At 33.7% G+C, this 12,388-nt stretch overlaps 1 protein-coding gene across 2 annotated transcripts in view; it reads right to left on the bottom strand.

The window, feature by feature from the left end:
- SEPSECS (Sep (O-phosphoserine) tRNA:Sec (selenocysteine) tRNA synthase) overlaps positions 1–12,388 on the bottom strand; it is a 33,636-nt gene that overhangs the window by 17,849 nt on the left and 3,399 nt on the right. For both annotated transcript variants that reach the window (XM_019743905.2, XM_019743906.2), the window contains exons 4-8: positions 11,925–12,083; positions 9,144–9,297; positions 6,199–6,301; positions 867–996; positions 642–733 (exon numbers count right to left, since the gene is read on the bottom strand). In XM_019743905.2, coding sequence (XP_019599464.2) covers positions 642–733; positions 867–996; positions 6,199–6,301; positions 9,144–9,297; positions 11,925–12,083 — 638 coding nt within the window. The remainder of the gene's footprint in view (positions 1–641; positions 734–866; positions 997–6,198; positions 6,302–9,143; positions 9,298–11,924; positions 12,084–12,388) is intronic.

A 12,388-nucleotide genomic window follows, 5' to 3' on the forward strand; every position in this document is an offset into this window, starting at 1 on the left:
CAAAAACTGCACGGCACCAGGCGCCTCCGGCTCTCCCAGATGAGAGACAAATAAAGCATCTTGGTCTGACTAGCCCTGCCAACACTGTCGACGACTCTGGAGCTGGCCTCAATGAAGGTAGTTCTTAGTGCTGGAGACAAAGCCCAGTTTTCAAGCACAGATGTCATTTTCTCTTTCTGGCCAACATAACCAGTGAGTTCAGCATTCCAATAACGGCGAGGGATGGACTTATTATTTTAGAATGAGTAGCTGACCAACTTCTGACCTGGTTCTACCTTCTTCAACTGACAGCTCACACCTGCACAAGCCTACGGGTTTCTAAAAGCCTTGTCTGTTTGTCTTTCAAGAGCTTCTATCTAAGTGACAAATGAGTTGAATTTTACTGAACTAATAAGAATCCCTAATGTAGTTTCTCAAAAAAAAGGCGAAATCACCTGTCCAAGATTCTTCAGAATATCTGGATAAACAGGATGACAATGATTAATTGCAAACCACCCAGGGTGGTTCCAGATCGAAGCAAATCCCTAGGACCGTACTACAGATTTATAATCAAAAGTGACAAACCAATAGGCAAAAACACCAGTGATTCAGAGTGCTGTTCTAATCAGGAGTACTATTTTACACCTAAAGGGAAAGCGTACCTTTCTTTCTTTTAATAGCTTCTTATAGCCATTTGATCCGAGTGATAATAAAGTAATAAGGACATCTAAAGAAGGTGACGCTGAAGCTCTTCCTGAAATAAGAATGAACGAGTTACATTCACAACGGGGAAAAGCTTTGGAAATTAAGATTTATTATAGTAGCCTACGTACAAATGGATTTTTGTTTGTTAGTTACTCTTTCTGAAGAGCAATTGATTTACTTACCTGGATACATCTTGCTGATTTCCTGAATGAAGGAATCATTAAAGCCAGCAATTATAGCGCCACCTACTGGAACCATAAAATTTTTGTCCAAGCTCTGAACGAAAGCATCTATTCGACCAACCCGAGCTCCCTAGAATGAAGTAACATGTAGTATACATATTAGTTTCTAGAAGAAGAGACAACAATAGCTATTAACAAATAAATACCATTAAAACAATGTATGAAAATAAAAAACAGATCAAACCCTTTTATTTCTTTGTGACAGTGCCAGTAAAATATTTTTAAGTATCAAACTGAGTTTTTAAACACTGCTCTGTATAGAGGAAAGAACACTTTATTGTTTGCAAACTGCTTTCACACATAAATCATTTAATCCTCACAACCCTGTGAGGAAGGCAGGGTGTCAGTATCAGTTCAGGTGGGAACTATATTGAAACAGAGCTTTTCACCTTAAAACTGGGCAAGAGAGAGTGGATTCCTCCTGTGCCTCTCATCTGGGATATTCTATTTGACTATAAATGTTGACAGTAGGCCCTACAACTATTAAATAATTTTAAACACCCTCTGTGAGGTTAAGAGCGGCCGCCATAATCTAATGGACTGCAGCCACCCATGCTGCCAATCAATGAGTTATACCTGTGAGAGCCTCTCTTCAATGCTTGGATAATCCACCACCTGCGAGACCCCTTTAAGCACTAAATTATGCTTCTACCACCACTTGGATTACAAAAGAGAAAAAGAAAAATTTTATTTTTAACATCAACTAATGGCAAATTTTTCTGTATAGTCTTGGCAATGTTTCCACATTAACTCATGTTTCCTAATGTCATAATCTCAGATGATCTCATGCCACTGCAAATGAACTTCACGTGAAAATCTAATATTCTGGAGAAAAACTGAATACTTACCAAAAACACGAAACTAAGTTCAAGTCCCCATCCAACAGAGTCTATGACCTTTTGTCTAATGTACTTCAATTTTCTCCCCTTAAAATTAGAGATACTATCTAAATTCCAACTAAGATAAGTTTTTTTCTTTATCTGTGGCTACAGATTTTCAATCTGTATTCACAACCCACATTCCTATTAATATTATAACCACATGTGACCTTCATCTTCACACTTTCTCTCCACATCTGTATCTCAGAGAGAACAGCAGCAGCAGATAGCTGGCCTAATCTAGGAGACCAGATCCAGGCAACAGGTAGAAGCAGCAAAAGCTGGAGGGGAGCCGACTACTCTGGAGGCTATCACATGATTGTTTAAATCTTAACCTTCCCATTACATTTTTTTCTATTTTCCTCATAAACTATGATCATAGAAAAACCTCACCATATCGCAGGAAAACAGAAGCATATAACACTAATAGAATAAACAACTGAAAAACATGCAAAGTAGTAGCACATAAAAATAAAGTGGAACAGTTCGAGTTGCCTTTTATTAACACTTAAGTACTGCCCAAGGCTTCCTGAGAGAAACATGAACCTAAATTGGGAGCAGGATTATTAAGAGAAACATCAGTGCCCCAGACTTTCACTAAAACATAACAAACATTGAAAAGGCAGCACTTATATAGGATATATCATTGGGAGATAGAGTACACGGGAACTCTCTGTACTGTTTTTCTTGTGATAAAATATACATAACAAAATTTACCATTTTAATAATTTTTAAGTATGCAGTTTACTGGCATGAATTACATTCACGATACTGTGCAACCATCTCCAGGACTTGTTCTCTGAAACTCTGTACCCATTGAACAATAACCCCCTCCCCCCCAAGTCCCTCTCCCCCCAGCTCCTGGTAACCACTATTCTACTTTCTCTGTTTTAACCACTGTGACTACTCTAGATGCCTTATATAAGTGGAATCATATAATATTTGTCTTCTGGTGACTATCGTCTTTCACTTAGCATAATGTGTTTGTGGTTCATGTGCTATTTTTGCAACTTCTGTGTGAGATTAATATTATTTCAAAATAAAGTTTTTAAAAAGTTAAAAAAAAAAAAAAAAAAGAAAAAAAAAGAAAAGGCAGCACTATGTACCAAGAAAGCAAAGAGACTGGACCCAACCTCAGGAATGGTATATAGACATCATTCCCCACACTAAAGTCGGAAGAGGAGGAAAAGAGGAGGAAAAAAACACTAGAAGGATGGAAGGACTTAAACAGAATAGGAAGCATAAGAGCATGTTCTATGAAGCAAAGGGTTGCATTTACTCATTTATTCATGGGAACAAATATGTGGGCACGTATCATTGGCCAAACATTGTTCTAGGTTCTGGGGATAGCAGCAGTAAATAAAACAGATAATTATTCACATAACACTTACAATGGACCACTGAAGAATGCGGGAATTAGGGGTACTGAGCACGTGTGCAGTCAAAATCTGTATAGAACTTAAGTGGGTCCTCCGCATATGCGGATTTCCGACTACCCGATTCTTGGCGAGGACCCTGGATCACTCCATCTAATCTGCCACCCTCCCCCTCACGATGAGAGTGTCCATCAAGACCTGTCATACTTATTGTTTCCTGTCTGCTTCTGCTCCATGAGGACAGGATTTTGTTGTATTCACTGCTGCATCCCCACCACCCACCCTGGCGCCTTGCACATCAGTGGGAACCCTGTAAATATTTGTTGAATGAACTGACAATTAGGTCTGTGAATAAACAGTATAACACCTACTTCTCTCAATTATTAATAACCAATGTTGCTGCTTCCCACACTTTGGAGCTTTACAATCCATTCTGACTCTAAAATAATTAATCCTGTGTATTTTTGTGACTCTACTATACCCCCCTCCATTAAGCTGTCCTAACATCCGTATTTCATGAGACTCCTAAATTATTACTCAGTTCAGTATATAAACAAAAGTACAGGCTCTTCGAAGGTTAGCTTCCTGGGGACTACATGCGTATACCAGAATGTTCTATGTGCTCAGCATTAAGCCATCTTGGGGCATCGCCCTTACAGCATTTTAGTTATAGCTCTTGCTTCACTGACTGCCTCATTATACTGTCTCCTCAAGAAAGTATTTGCAGTTTTAACACTTTGTCTTTTAGAGAAAAACAGGGGGCTTTGGCGTCACAATGAACTCGTTGGGCCATTTTGTAGCTTCGGACCTGGTGCAAGTCACTTAATCCTACCGAGTCTGTTTCTTCATTTGCAGAAGGGCAACAATAAGAAATAAACCTTAAATTATTAGGAGGAAGTTAATAAATTTTAAAAGTCTAGCAGGATTCCTGACACATGGTGGGTGCTCAGTAAATACTAGTACGTATTACCATGAAGGACTATTGGGAAGAATTAAAGCTAACTTTAATTTTTTAGAATGTCATGAAACAGCAACGAGCACTCAATAAGTCCTAAGTATGTATTTGATTTAATGTAAGAGTGTACTACCTCTTTGGTGAGGGCCAATTTGGGACAAATGGAATGTGTACTGCCTTCCTTTTTTTTTTTAAGAAATGGCAATTTTAAAAGGTAATAGAATAGCTGCATTTAAAAAATGTATTTACCCATTTTATAGTGTTATCTTCTGGTTAAAATTTAGTAAAACCACCTCATGAATGAAGAGAGATGATAACAAATAGTGTATTCGTGATGACAACTCCAAGGGCACCTTTCATATAGTATCTTGGAGCTCATTTTCTTTTATTAGTCTTCATCTCCTCAAGTACGCCACCAGATTTTTAGTATTCAAAAATATGTGTGAGCACCAAAACACTGAGCATTTCCTGGGTTGAGTAAATAACATTTGAGTAAATGTTAAGTAACCATTAAAATGATCATGATGAAACTTTAGAGGCATGTGGCGAGTATAAAATTAGCATCTAAGCTTGTATTTAAGTTTAAAAATTAAATATATTTTTTCACTAAGTTTTAAAAAGTTAATTCTAAACGTACACAATGACTACAGCTATATAAAAAGCAACAACTGTACATAAAAAAAAGAAAAGGGCACACATAAATTACTAAGAGTATTTGTTAGGGAAATAGGGTTAGGAATGATCGACTCCTTCCTCACTTTTCTAAACTTTTAGTAACGTTTAAGTATTTGACTTTTGAAAGAATTGAAGCTGTTAAAAATTAAGGAGGAGGAGAAGGGGAGAGGAGAGTAAAAGCGAGAGGAGGAATGCAAATGAATCACTGAAATGCTTTTAAGATTTCCAGCGTAGAGAATTATACAACCTTCCTCTGCTACCAAATTAGATACAATCTAGTTTAGAACTATGTTGAATAAAACGTTAAAAAGTTAAGGAATAATAGAAAAGGATACCAAGGAAATGGTAGTTTTCCTCCAAAGATATTATGAAACCCTGACATACCATGCCTACAATGTACTCCACCCCTGTACTTCTTATGTTATATAAACAAATCTATTTCCTTATTGGTTAAGCTAATTTGAGTTGGAATTTCTGTTTCTTGCAACCAATTACAACCTAACTGGCACAACCTTTGAGTAAAGAAATTAAGCAAATCAGCTATTATTACTATCATATAAACCACATTTATATCAGAGATGATACTAGTATAATCAAAATGATAAAAAAAAAGTTACTAGACAGGATCTACTGGGCTCAGGAGCATTTACCACGACATTGGAGAAGGCCACAGATAATCTGTGAATAAATTATGTCCACATGCCACAGATCACATGTATGACAAAACTGAATATGAGATTAACATTGTTATGCACACAAATTATATAACTCATATCATACACGAATAACATCTATCCATATCCTATATAGTATGAATAATTAATCATTGTAATAAAATATAATACTTCATTTATTCATTCACTTTTTTCAGTAACTAGTTATTGAGTGTCAATTATGTACCAGGTACTGTCCTATGTATTGAGGACATAACAGTGAAGAAAACAAAGTCGTTGCCCTAATAGAAAAAGGAGAATCCTGGTAATGACTCATTCTCCGAAAGTTAAAAACTAAGCTACGGAAGTATTTCTATGTTGGCTCTGACCAAAGCTATTAATCCAATTACCACCATACTACCAAAATTGACTTTTACTGACTGAATATTGTGTGCAAACTTCTAGAGCTCCGTAAAGTGGAGGGTAGTAGACAACTGTTTTTACTATATTAGGCTGTAAGAAAAACAAAGTAATGGAAGGAGAACTGACTCTGGGTGGTGAACACACAATGGGATTTATAGATGATGTAATACAGAATTGTACACTTGAAATCCATGTAATTTTACTAACAATTGTCACCCCAATAAATTTAAAAAAAGGAAGAAAAACAAAGTAATAATCCTATCATATGTTAAAATCCCTTTTTTCCTGACATACCTCTTTAAACTCCCTTACCTGCTGAATGAGGTGCATACACTTTGAAGACTGTACCCCATAAGCATTGTTCACTATGTGTGGAACGCCGTAATTTGCACAAATCACAGCCAGCTCCTCTAATCTGTAAACATAAATATTCAATAGAAAGACACAGTCATATTACGCTTTTATAAATTACAGTGTGAAAACTATTTTAACAGTTATTCTTAACGTACACTAGGGGGAAAAAACGACAAAACTGAAATTTCTACAACAGTATTTGAGCATGCAATTCAGCAGTTTGAAAATACATAGCAGGCACTTTAAACATTAAAAGCTTGTAATTAAGTTACTAATAAATGAGAAAATGTATATTTATAAAAGTCTGTATAGATGGTCACTTTAAAGTCACTTTAAAATTTCTTATACAAAAAGCAGGATGCAGATTATTTATAATGACTCTTTATAAGGTTGTCTGTTCATGTTTAAATACATCTGGTTGCTTATTGTACTAAAGCTAATATGTGCAAAATAATTAGCATATCTTGAAATGTTAAGAAATCTCACTGTAAACATAATGTAAAAAAACATACTTTCAAATAGACTTCAATGTGTTAAAAAAATACAGAATATCAAAATGTTTCAGTACCAACATTTTCCAACAACTTGGATACTAAAGAATCTTGAAAATAGCTGCTTGTTTTAAATTCACTCTTACTTTTTCACTTAATACTCCTTATATTAAGACAATTTGAGAGTCTAACTTTATGAAAAGATAATTAAATTTTAATTAGAGTATAACAAATTATATTCCTTTGCGAAATCAACTACTACTTGTGACTGAGGTCATCTCTAATAGAAACGTCTTCATGCTAGAGGCTAAAACTAAATCCTACATACGGTTTAATAAAATTTATTTTTTAAAAATTCTTTCTACAATATAAAGAATTTGGAAGCAAAGCATTTTTACACAATAAAAGTTCTTTTCCATAGATTATATATTTCAAATATATATTATATAGTTTTATCTACTGATGCATAATACATTCATTTTGTAGACATGCATTAAGATGTTTTTAAGCTAAAAATAGGAGTAACATTATTCTCTTCATCTGTCAGTAGTTTTCAATTTAGTTCCTTAAACTCATTTTGTCATTCCTTTTCATAAGTCTCGTAAATCAACACAGAAAACCTTTGTTACGTAAACTAATTAGATGTTGTTTTTAACAAAGTAGACCTGGGATACACACAGTATTTTCTTCATAAAAGGCACTTTCGCATGTTTGTGTTCTAATGAAAGCATTCCTTAATAATAAACTTCCTGAGAGTAAGGCACCATAATAACAAAGTACTATTTAAAAAAAAAAAATCACTTGCAAGTAGTTTTAGTCTGAATTGATCAAATCTACTAATATTTAGAGTGTATTTAAGGTATTCAATGAAAGGCAAAGAGAGGCTGAAAAAATATTTTTCATGTGAATCAAACTGTATTCTAACTTAGAAGCTAATTTATGGTGTTTATCAAGTAGAAGAAATGATACTCTTCTTTTTTTAACAGTTCCTTTGATGATTTTGCCCCACAATGCTCTGTCCAATTAATGAACTAAAAAAGACAATATATACACACTCAAATTACGACTATAAAGAATTAAGCTTAATGTAAAGATCAAAATGTATTTTTTAATTTAATAAAAATCAGAAATTTAAACATATTACTGAAAACGGTTTATCACCATTTTTTTAAGGTTCCCTAAGAAACATTCATCATATAACATCACTAAAAAGTGGCAAATGAGAATTATGCTGATAAAAAAACTTTACAATTTTTTCCAAATGAAATAATACATATAAAATACTTAATAGTACACCAGGCATACTGTAAATATCCAAAAAGAATTAATCAAAATGAAACAAAACCAAACTATCCTCAATGATAAATAATCTAACATAAATATCCATATACTATTTTTGTAAATGTGATTTATTTCTATCACATTAAAATTTCTCTAGATAGCAAAACCATCAATGAGAAAAGAATAGATATGTTAATATTTTAGTATAAATTTAAAATGTGATTAATAATAAAGCATATACAATTTAATCTTAAAATAGAATTCAGACTCATGATTGAAGCAAGGTAAATTTTCAAGAGTATCGCTTTAAAATTGTCTCTTAAAGTCTGCCTATAAGATAATAAAAGCTAATATGTGTATGTATTCATTACTGCAAAATTATGTGACTTCATGAAAACCAAAGTATAACTTGATGCCACAAAAATAGTCCAAAGTCAACATAGTTTTTACAAATTACTAGCACTTCTATTCAAAACAGTAAAATGAAACAAAGATTTGCTGTCAAAACTGGAAATCTGTATTCCTATACCTAAGCCTACTACATTTTCAGAATAAAAATTTGTGGCCATCCTTTAGAAAAGTAAACATTTGCTTTTTTGCTTTTTTCTTTTATTTTCTTAAATATTTACATTTTTATTAGAATGCAAAGACAACCACTGTGAACACCAAAGTGTACATCTGGGTTAATCTTCCAATTAAACAAAATTCAAAGAGCAGTAAATAATCCTAAAATTTTCTGTTAATACTAATAGTTCCCACATATGAAAACTAACTGTACCATCAAAGAAGTAGAGATAGCAATGAAAACAGGTAAACCCAACATTTAGCTTAGAAACTTCCATTACATCATGAGGAAAAAGATGCTAATAGATCAGAAACAGGGAAAAGAGCAAGAAAACAGATGCTCTGCATCTACTCAGGTGATAAAGGGATCTCCACCAGGTACTAGTTGTTTTTCCTTCTTCTATAGCAGAGTTTTATTTTCTTAAGCAATTATGTTGTTTCTCCACAAAGTCATCTATTCTCTTAGAACAGTCCATTGACTGCCAAATGTTACTGAAGCATCTTTGAGAATTAGGATACATGCATTTTATTTAAAAGAATGAGGAACACCCAAAAGACAATATTCACCTATCAGGCACCCTTGGAGCAAAGCAGGATGTAGTAGAATGAACACACAGAACGTTGTCAGGCCCCAGTTCCTGGATTTTAGCCTCCACTGCTTTCAGGTCTGTACGTAGCTCATCACCTTCTACAACGTTCTCTATCACCACAGGCTCAAAACCTAAGCAAGCCAACCAAAAATCAAAATGTTAGTGTAAACATTTTGTGTAAATGTTAGTGTAAGGGAAGATCCTGGAACTCCAGGGAGCAGTGCTCGTCTACGCAAGAACGCTAAATATTTATTTTGGTCGATGAACCCTCTTCTAGCGATAAAGACCCGGCTCAATACTGGTATGAGTCAAACACATGTCAAAGTAACATGAAGGACAACTAAACCACAGTTAGGGTCACAAATCTATTTAACAGTTCGACATGACAAGAAAGACTAGTTCTGGGAAGGGAAACAAATGTTAAAAAGATACCTAAAAAAGTAATAACAGTCATTGATGACAAAATAGATAACTTAGTCCAGTTCAATTTCAGTCCACAGAAAAGCAAATCTACCCATTCTCTGGCAATGTTTAACTTTTATTTTAAAGTTCATTTTATTTCAGAGACGGACAAAAATAATAACTCAACTATTGAAACAAATCATAATCATCAACTTAATATTTTACCTCTAAAAAAAACTGTTATGAATTTTAGTAGCCTACGGATCACTGACCCATCTTATGGGTCAGCTTACAAGAGCCTCCTATAACTTAAATATAAAAATTGTTTTCCAATTTTCAATTGAATCAGTACACTTAACTAACATGTGATCAAAGGTTTACCTGAATAATAACGATGTAACCTTGTATGGTAAATATTTTTAAGTATCCATAAACTTAAAAAGTTGTATAAGCAATATACACACTAAATAATATACAAAGCACTCATATTAACTAAGTACTTTGTGATACTAGTAAGTATTTAGGGTAAAAGTAAAACCTATGTGTTTGAGTCTCAGAAACTGTATACAAAATTAACCTGGGAAATTTTGCACATAAAGTTATTATGTAGTCACATCTTTGGTCTTCCCAAACACCAAATCTAGCAACAGGCTAAATTCATGGATTTAAGAGCCATAAGGGATTTAGAAACTATTTAGCTCAACTTACTCATTTCAAAGATAAGAGAGCCAAAGTTCAGGGAGATGAAGTGACTTTCCAAGGTCACACAGCAAGTTATAACAAAGTCAAGAGCAAGTAGTTTTGTGTTTTAGAATCCACATCAAGTTATCTGCATTCTATCTACAAAAATATAAAACCTCTATAATAAGCCACTATAAAATCATTATTTCAAATATGTTGGTTCAGAAATGTCCAGGTTTTATATCTATACCTTCACAGCTAATGAAGCAAACATTCAAAACTTTAAATAAGTAGTTTCCTGAGGACAGCTAATTTTCAATTATGTCTCAAATCCTCAAGACCCAACCCTATTTTGGCCTTCAGATGATTAAAATGCAAGTTTTTTTTTTTAAAGACTACAACTATCTTGCTTCCTAAGACTAGAGGCTATCCTAAAAAAGAATTAACTGCAAATTGTAGTCCAAATCATAACATCTTTTGGAAGTTTCTAGTTTTCCAATATGCCAATCTGTTCCATAAGTTAGTTATCAGTTCTTTGCTTAATAAGATGTCAATTAACAGACTTGACGATTTTATGCCACTTAAAATAAATCAGTATATTTTTAAAAGTCTATCAGCTTTCTGCTATATTTCCTTATTATGAATCCCTTTACATGAGTTTCTTTAGGATTATTTATGCAGTTTAGTTACAGCCCAATACTGTTCATTTCATACAACAGATTGAGGCCATTCAAAATAACCTTAAATTCTCAAATTCGACTGTACTTAAGCAAGCCAAAAACTAAAATACTAATTTAAAGATTTTTGTCTCATCTATATTTAATGATGTCTGCGTTCTTGTACTTTGATTCATGGTAATAATTTATGTGTACTCCACTCATGTATATACAACAGACATTCCTAAGCACCTTTTATGGCCCAAAGATTATTGTTGGGCATTTTATGTGTCATCACAATTATTCCTCAAAACAATCTAGTGAGGTAGCTCATCATGTCTCCGTTTTAACCAACAGGGCAAACAATCCAGAAATTCCACTTTTAAGTATATACCCAAAAGAATTCAAAGCAGGGACTCAAACAGGTAGGTACTGTATACCCATGTTCATAGCAGCATTATTCACAATAACCAAGAGGTGGAAATAACCCAAGTGTCCATCAATGAACGAATGAACAAAATGTAGGATGAACATACACACATACAATAGGATATTAGTCAAAATAGGACAGACATTCTGACACATACAATACCATGGATGAACCTTAAGGACATTATGGGAAGTGAAATAAGCCAGTCACAAAATACTCTATAATTCCACTTACATGAGGGATGTAGAGTAGTCAAATTCATAAAGACAGAAAGTAGAATGTTTATTAGAAACTGTGAGTACTGGGGAGGGAATAGTTATTGTTCAACAGGCAGAATTTCAGTTTAAGAGGATGAAAAAGTTTCTAGAAATGGATGGTGATGACGGTTGCACAACAATGTGAATATACATAATGTCATGGAACTATACTTTTAAGAACGGTTAAACTGGTAAATTTTATGTATATTGATCACAATAACAAGAAGAAATAAGAACAGGTTTAGTTTCTTTTTACTTATTTATCGCTATATACAAAGGTTGAAATGTTTAACTGTGATATTGAAGACGTTATACATAGCACATTCTTTTACCTGCAGTGATCATGGATTTAAAGCAGGACTTCTGGTCTATTCGTGGCCATATAATATACTTCGCCTTTGGTCTCTTGTGTCGCAATGTTAAGAAACACAGGGTTAGACTCATACCAGTTGCCATAGGCACTACAAAGCAGCTGGTCACTGTGTGGACACCTAGGAATAAAAAGTAAAACAGAAATTATTCCACTGATAAACCAGTATCCTTCATGAAGAAATTACATACTTCTAGCAAATAATAAGAGTGGTAGATTTAGTGCTCCCACTGTACTCGCTCTCAGGAAGCTCACTGCCAAATTCATCCTCTATGCTTATGACTCTGACTTTCTATCTTATTCTAAAGGTATATATATATATATATATATATATATATATATATATATATATATATATATGTATTTTTTTTCAAAAGCTATATATATCCTTTTTGGAAAGAGGCATTAATATAAGAAATTAGGCAA

The sequence above is a fragment of the Rhinolophus sinicus genome, linkage group LG02 (assembly GCF_036562045.2).
Source record: "Rhinolophus sinicus isolate RSC01 linkage group LG02, ASM3656204v1, whole genome shotgun sequence".
In the NCBI taxonomy this organism is placed as follows: Eukaryota; Metazoa; Chordata; class Mammalia; order Chiroptera; family Rhinolophidae; genus Rhinolophus; species Rhinolophus sinicus.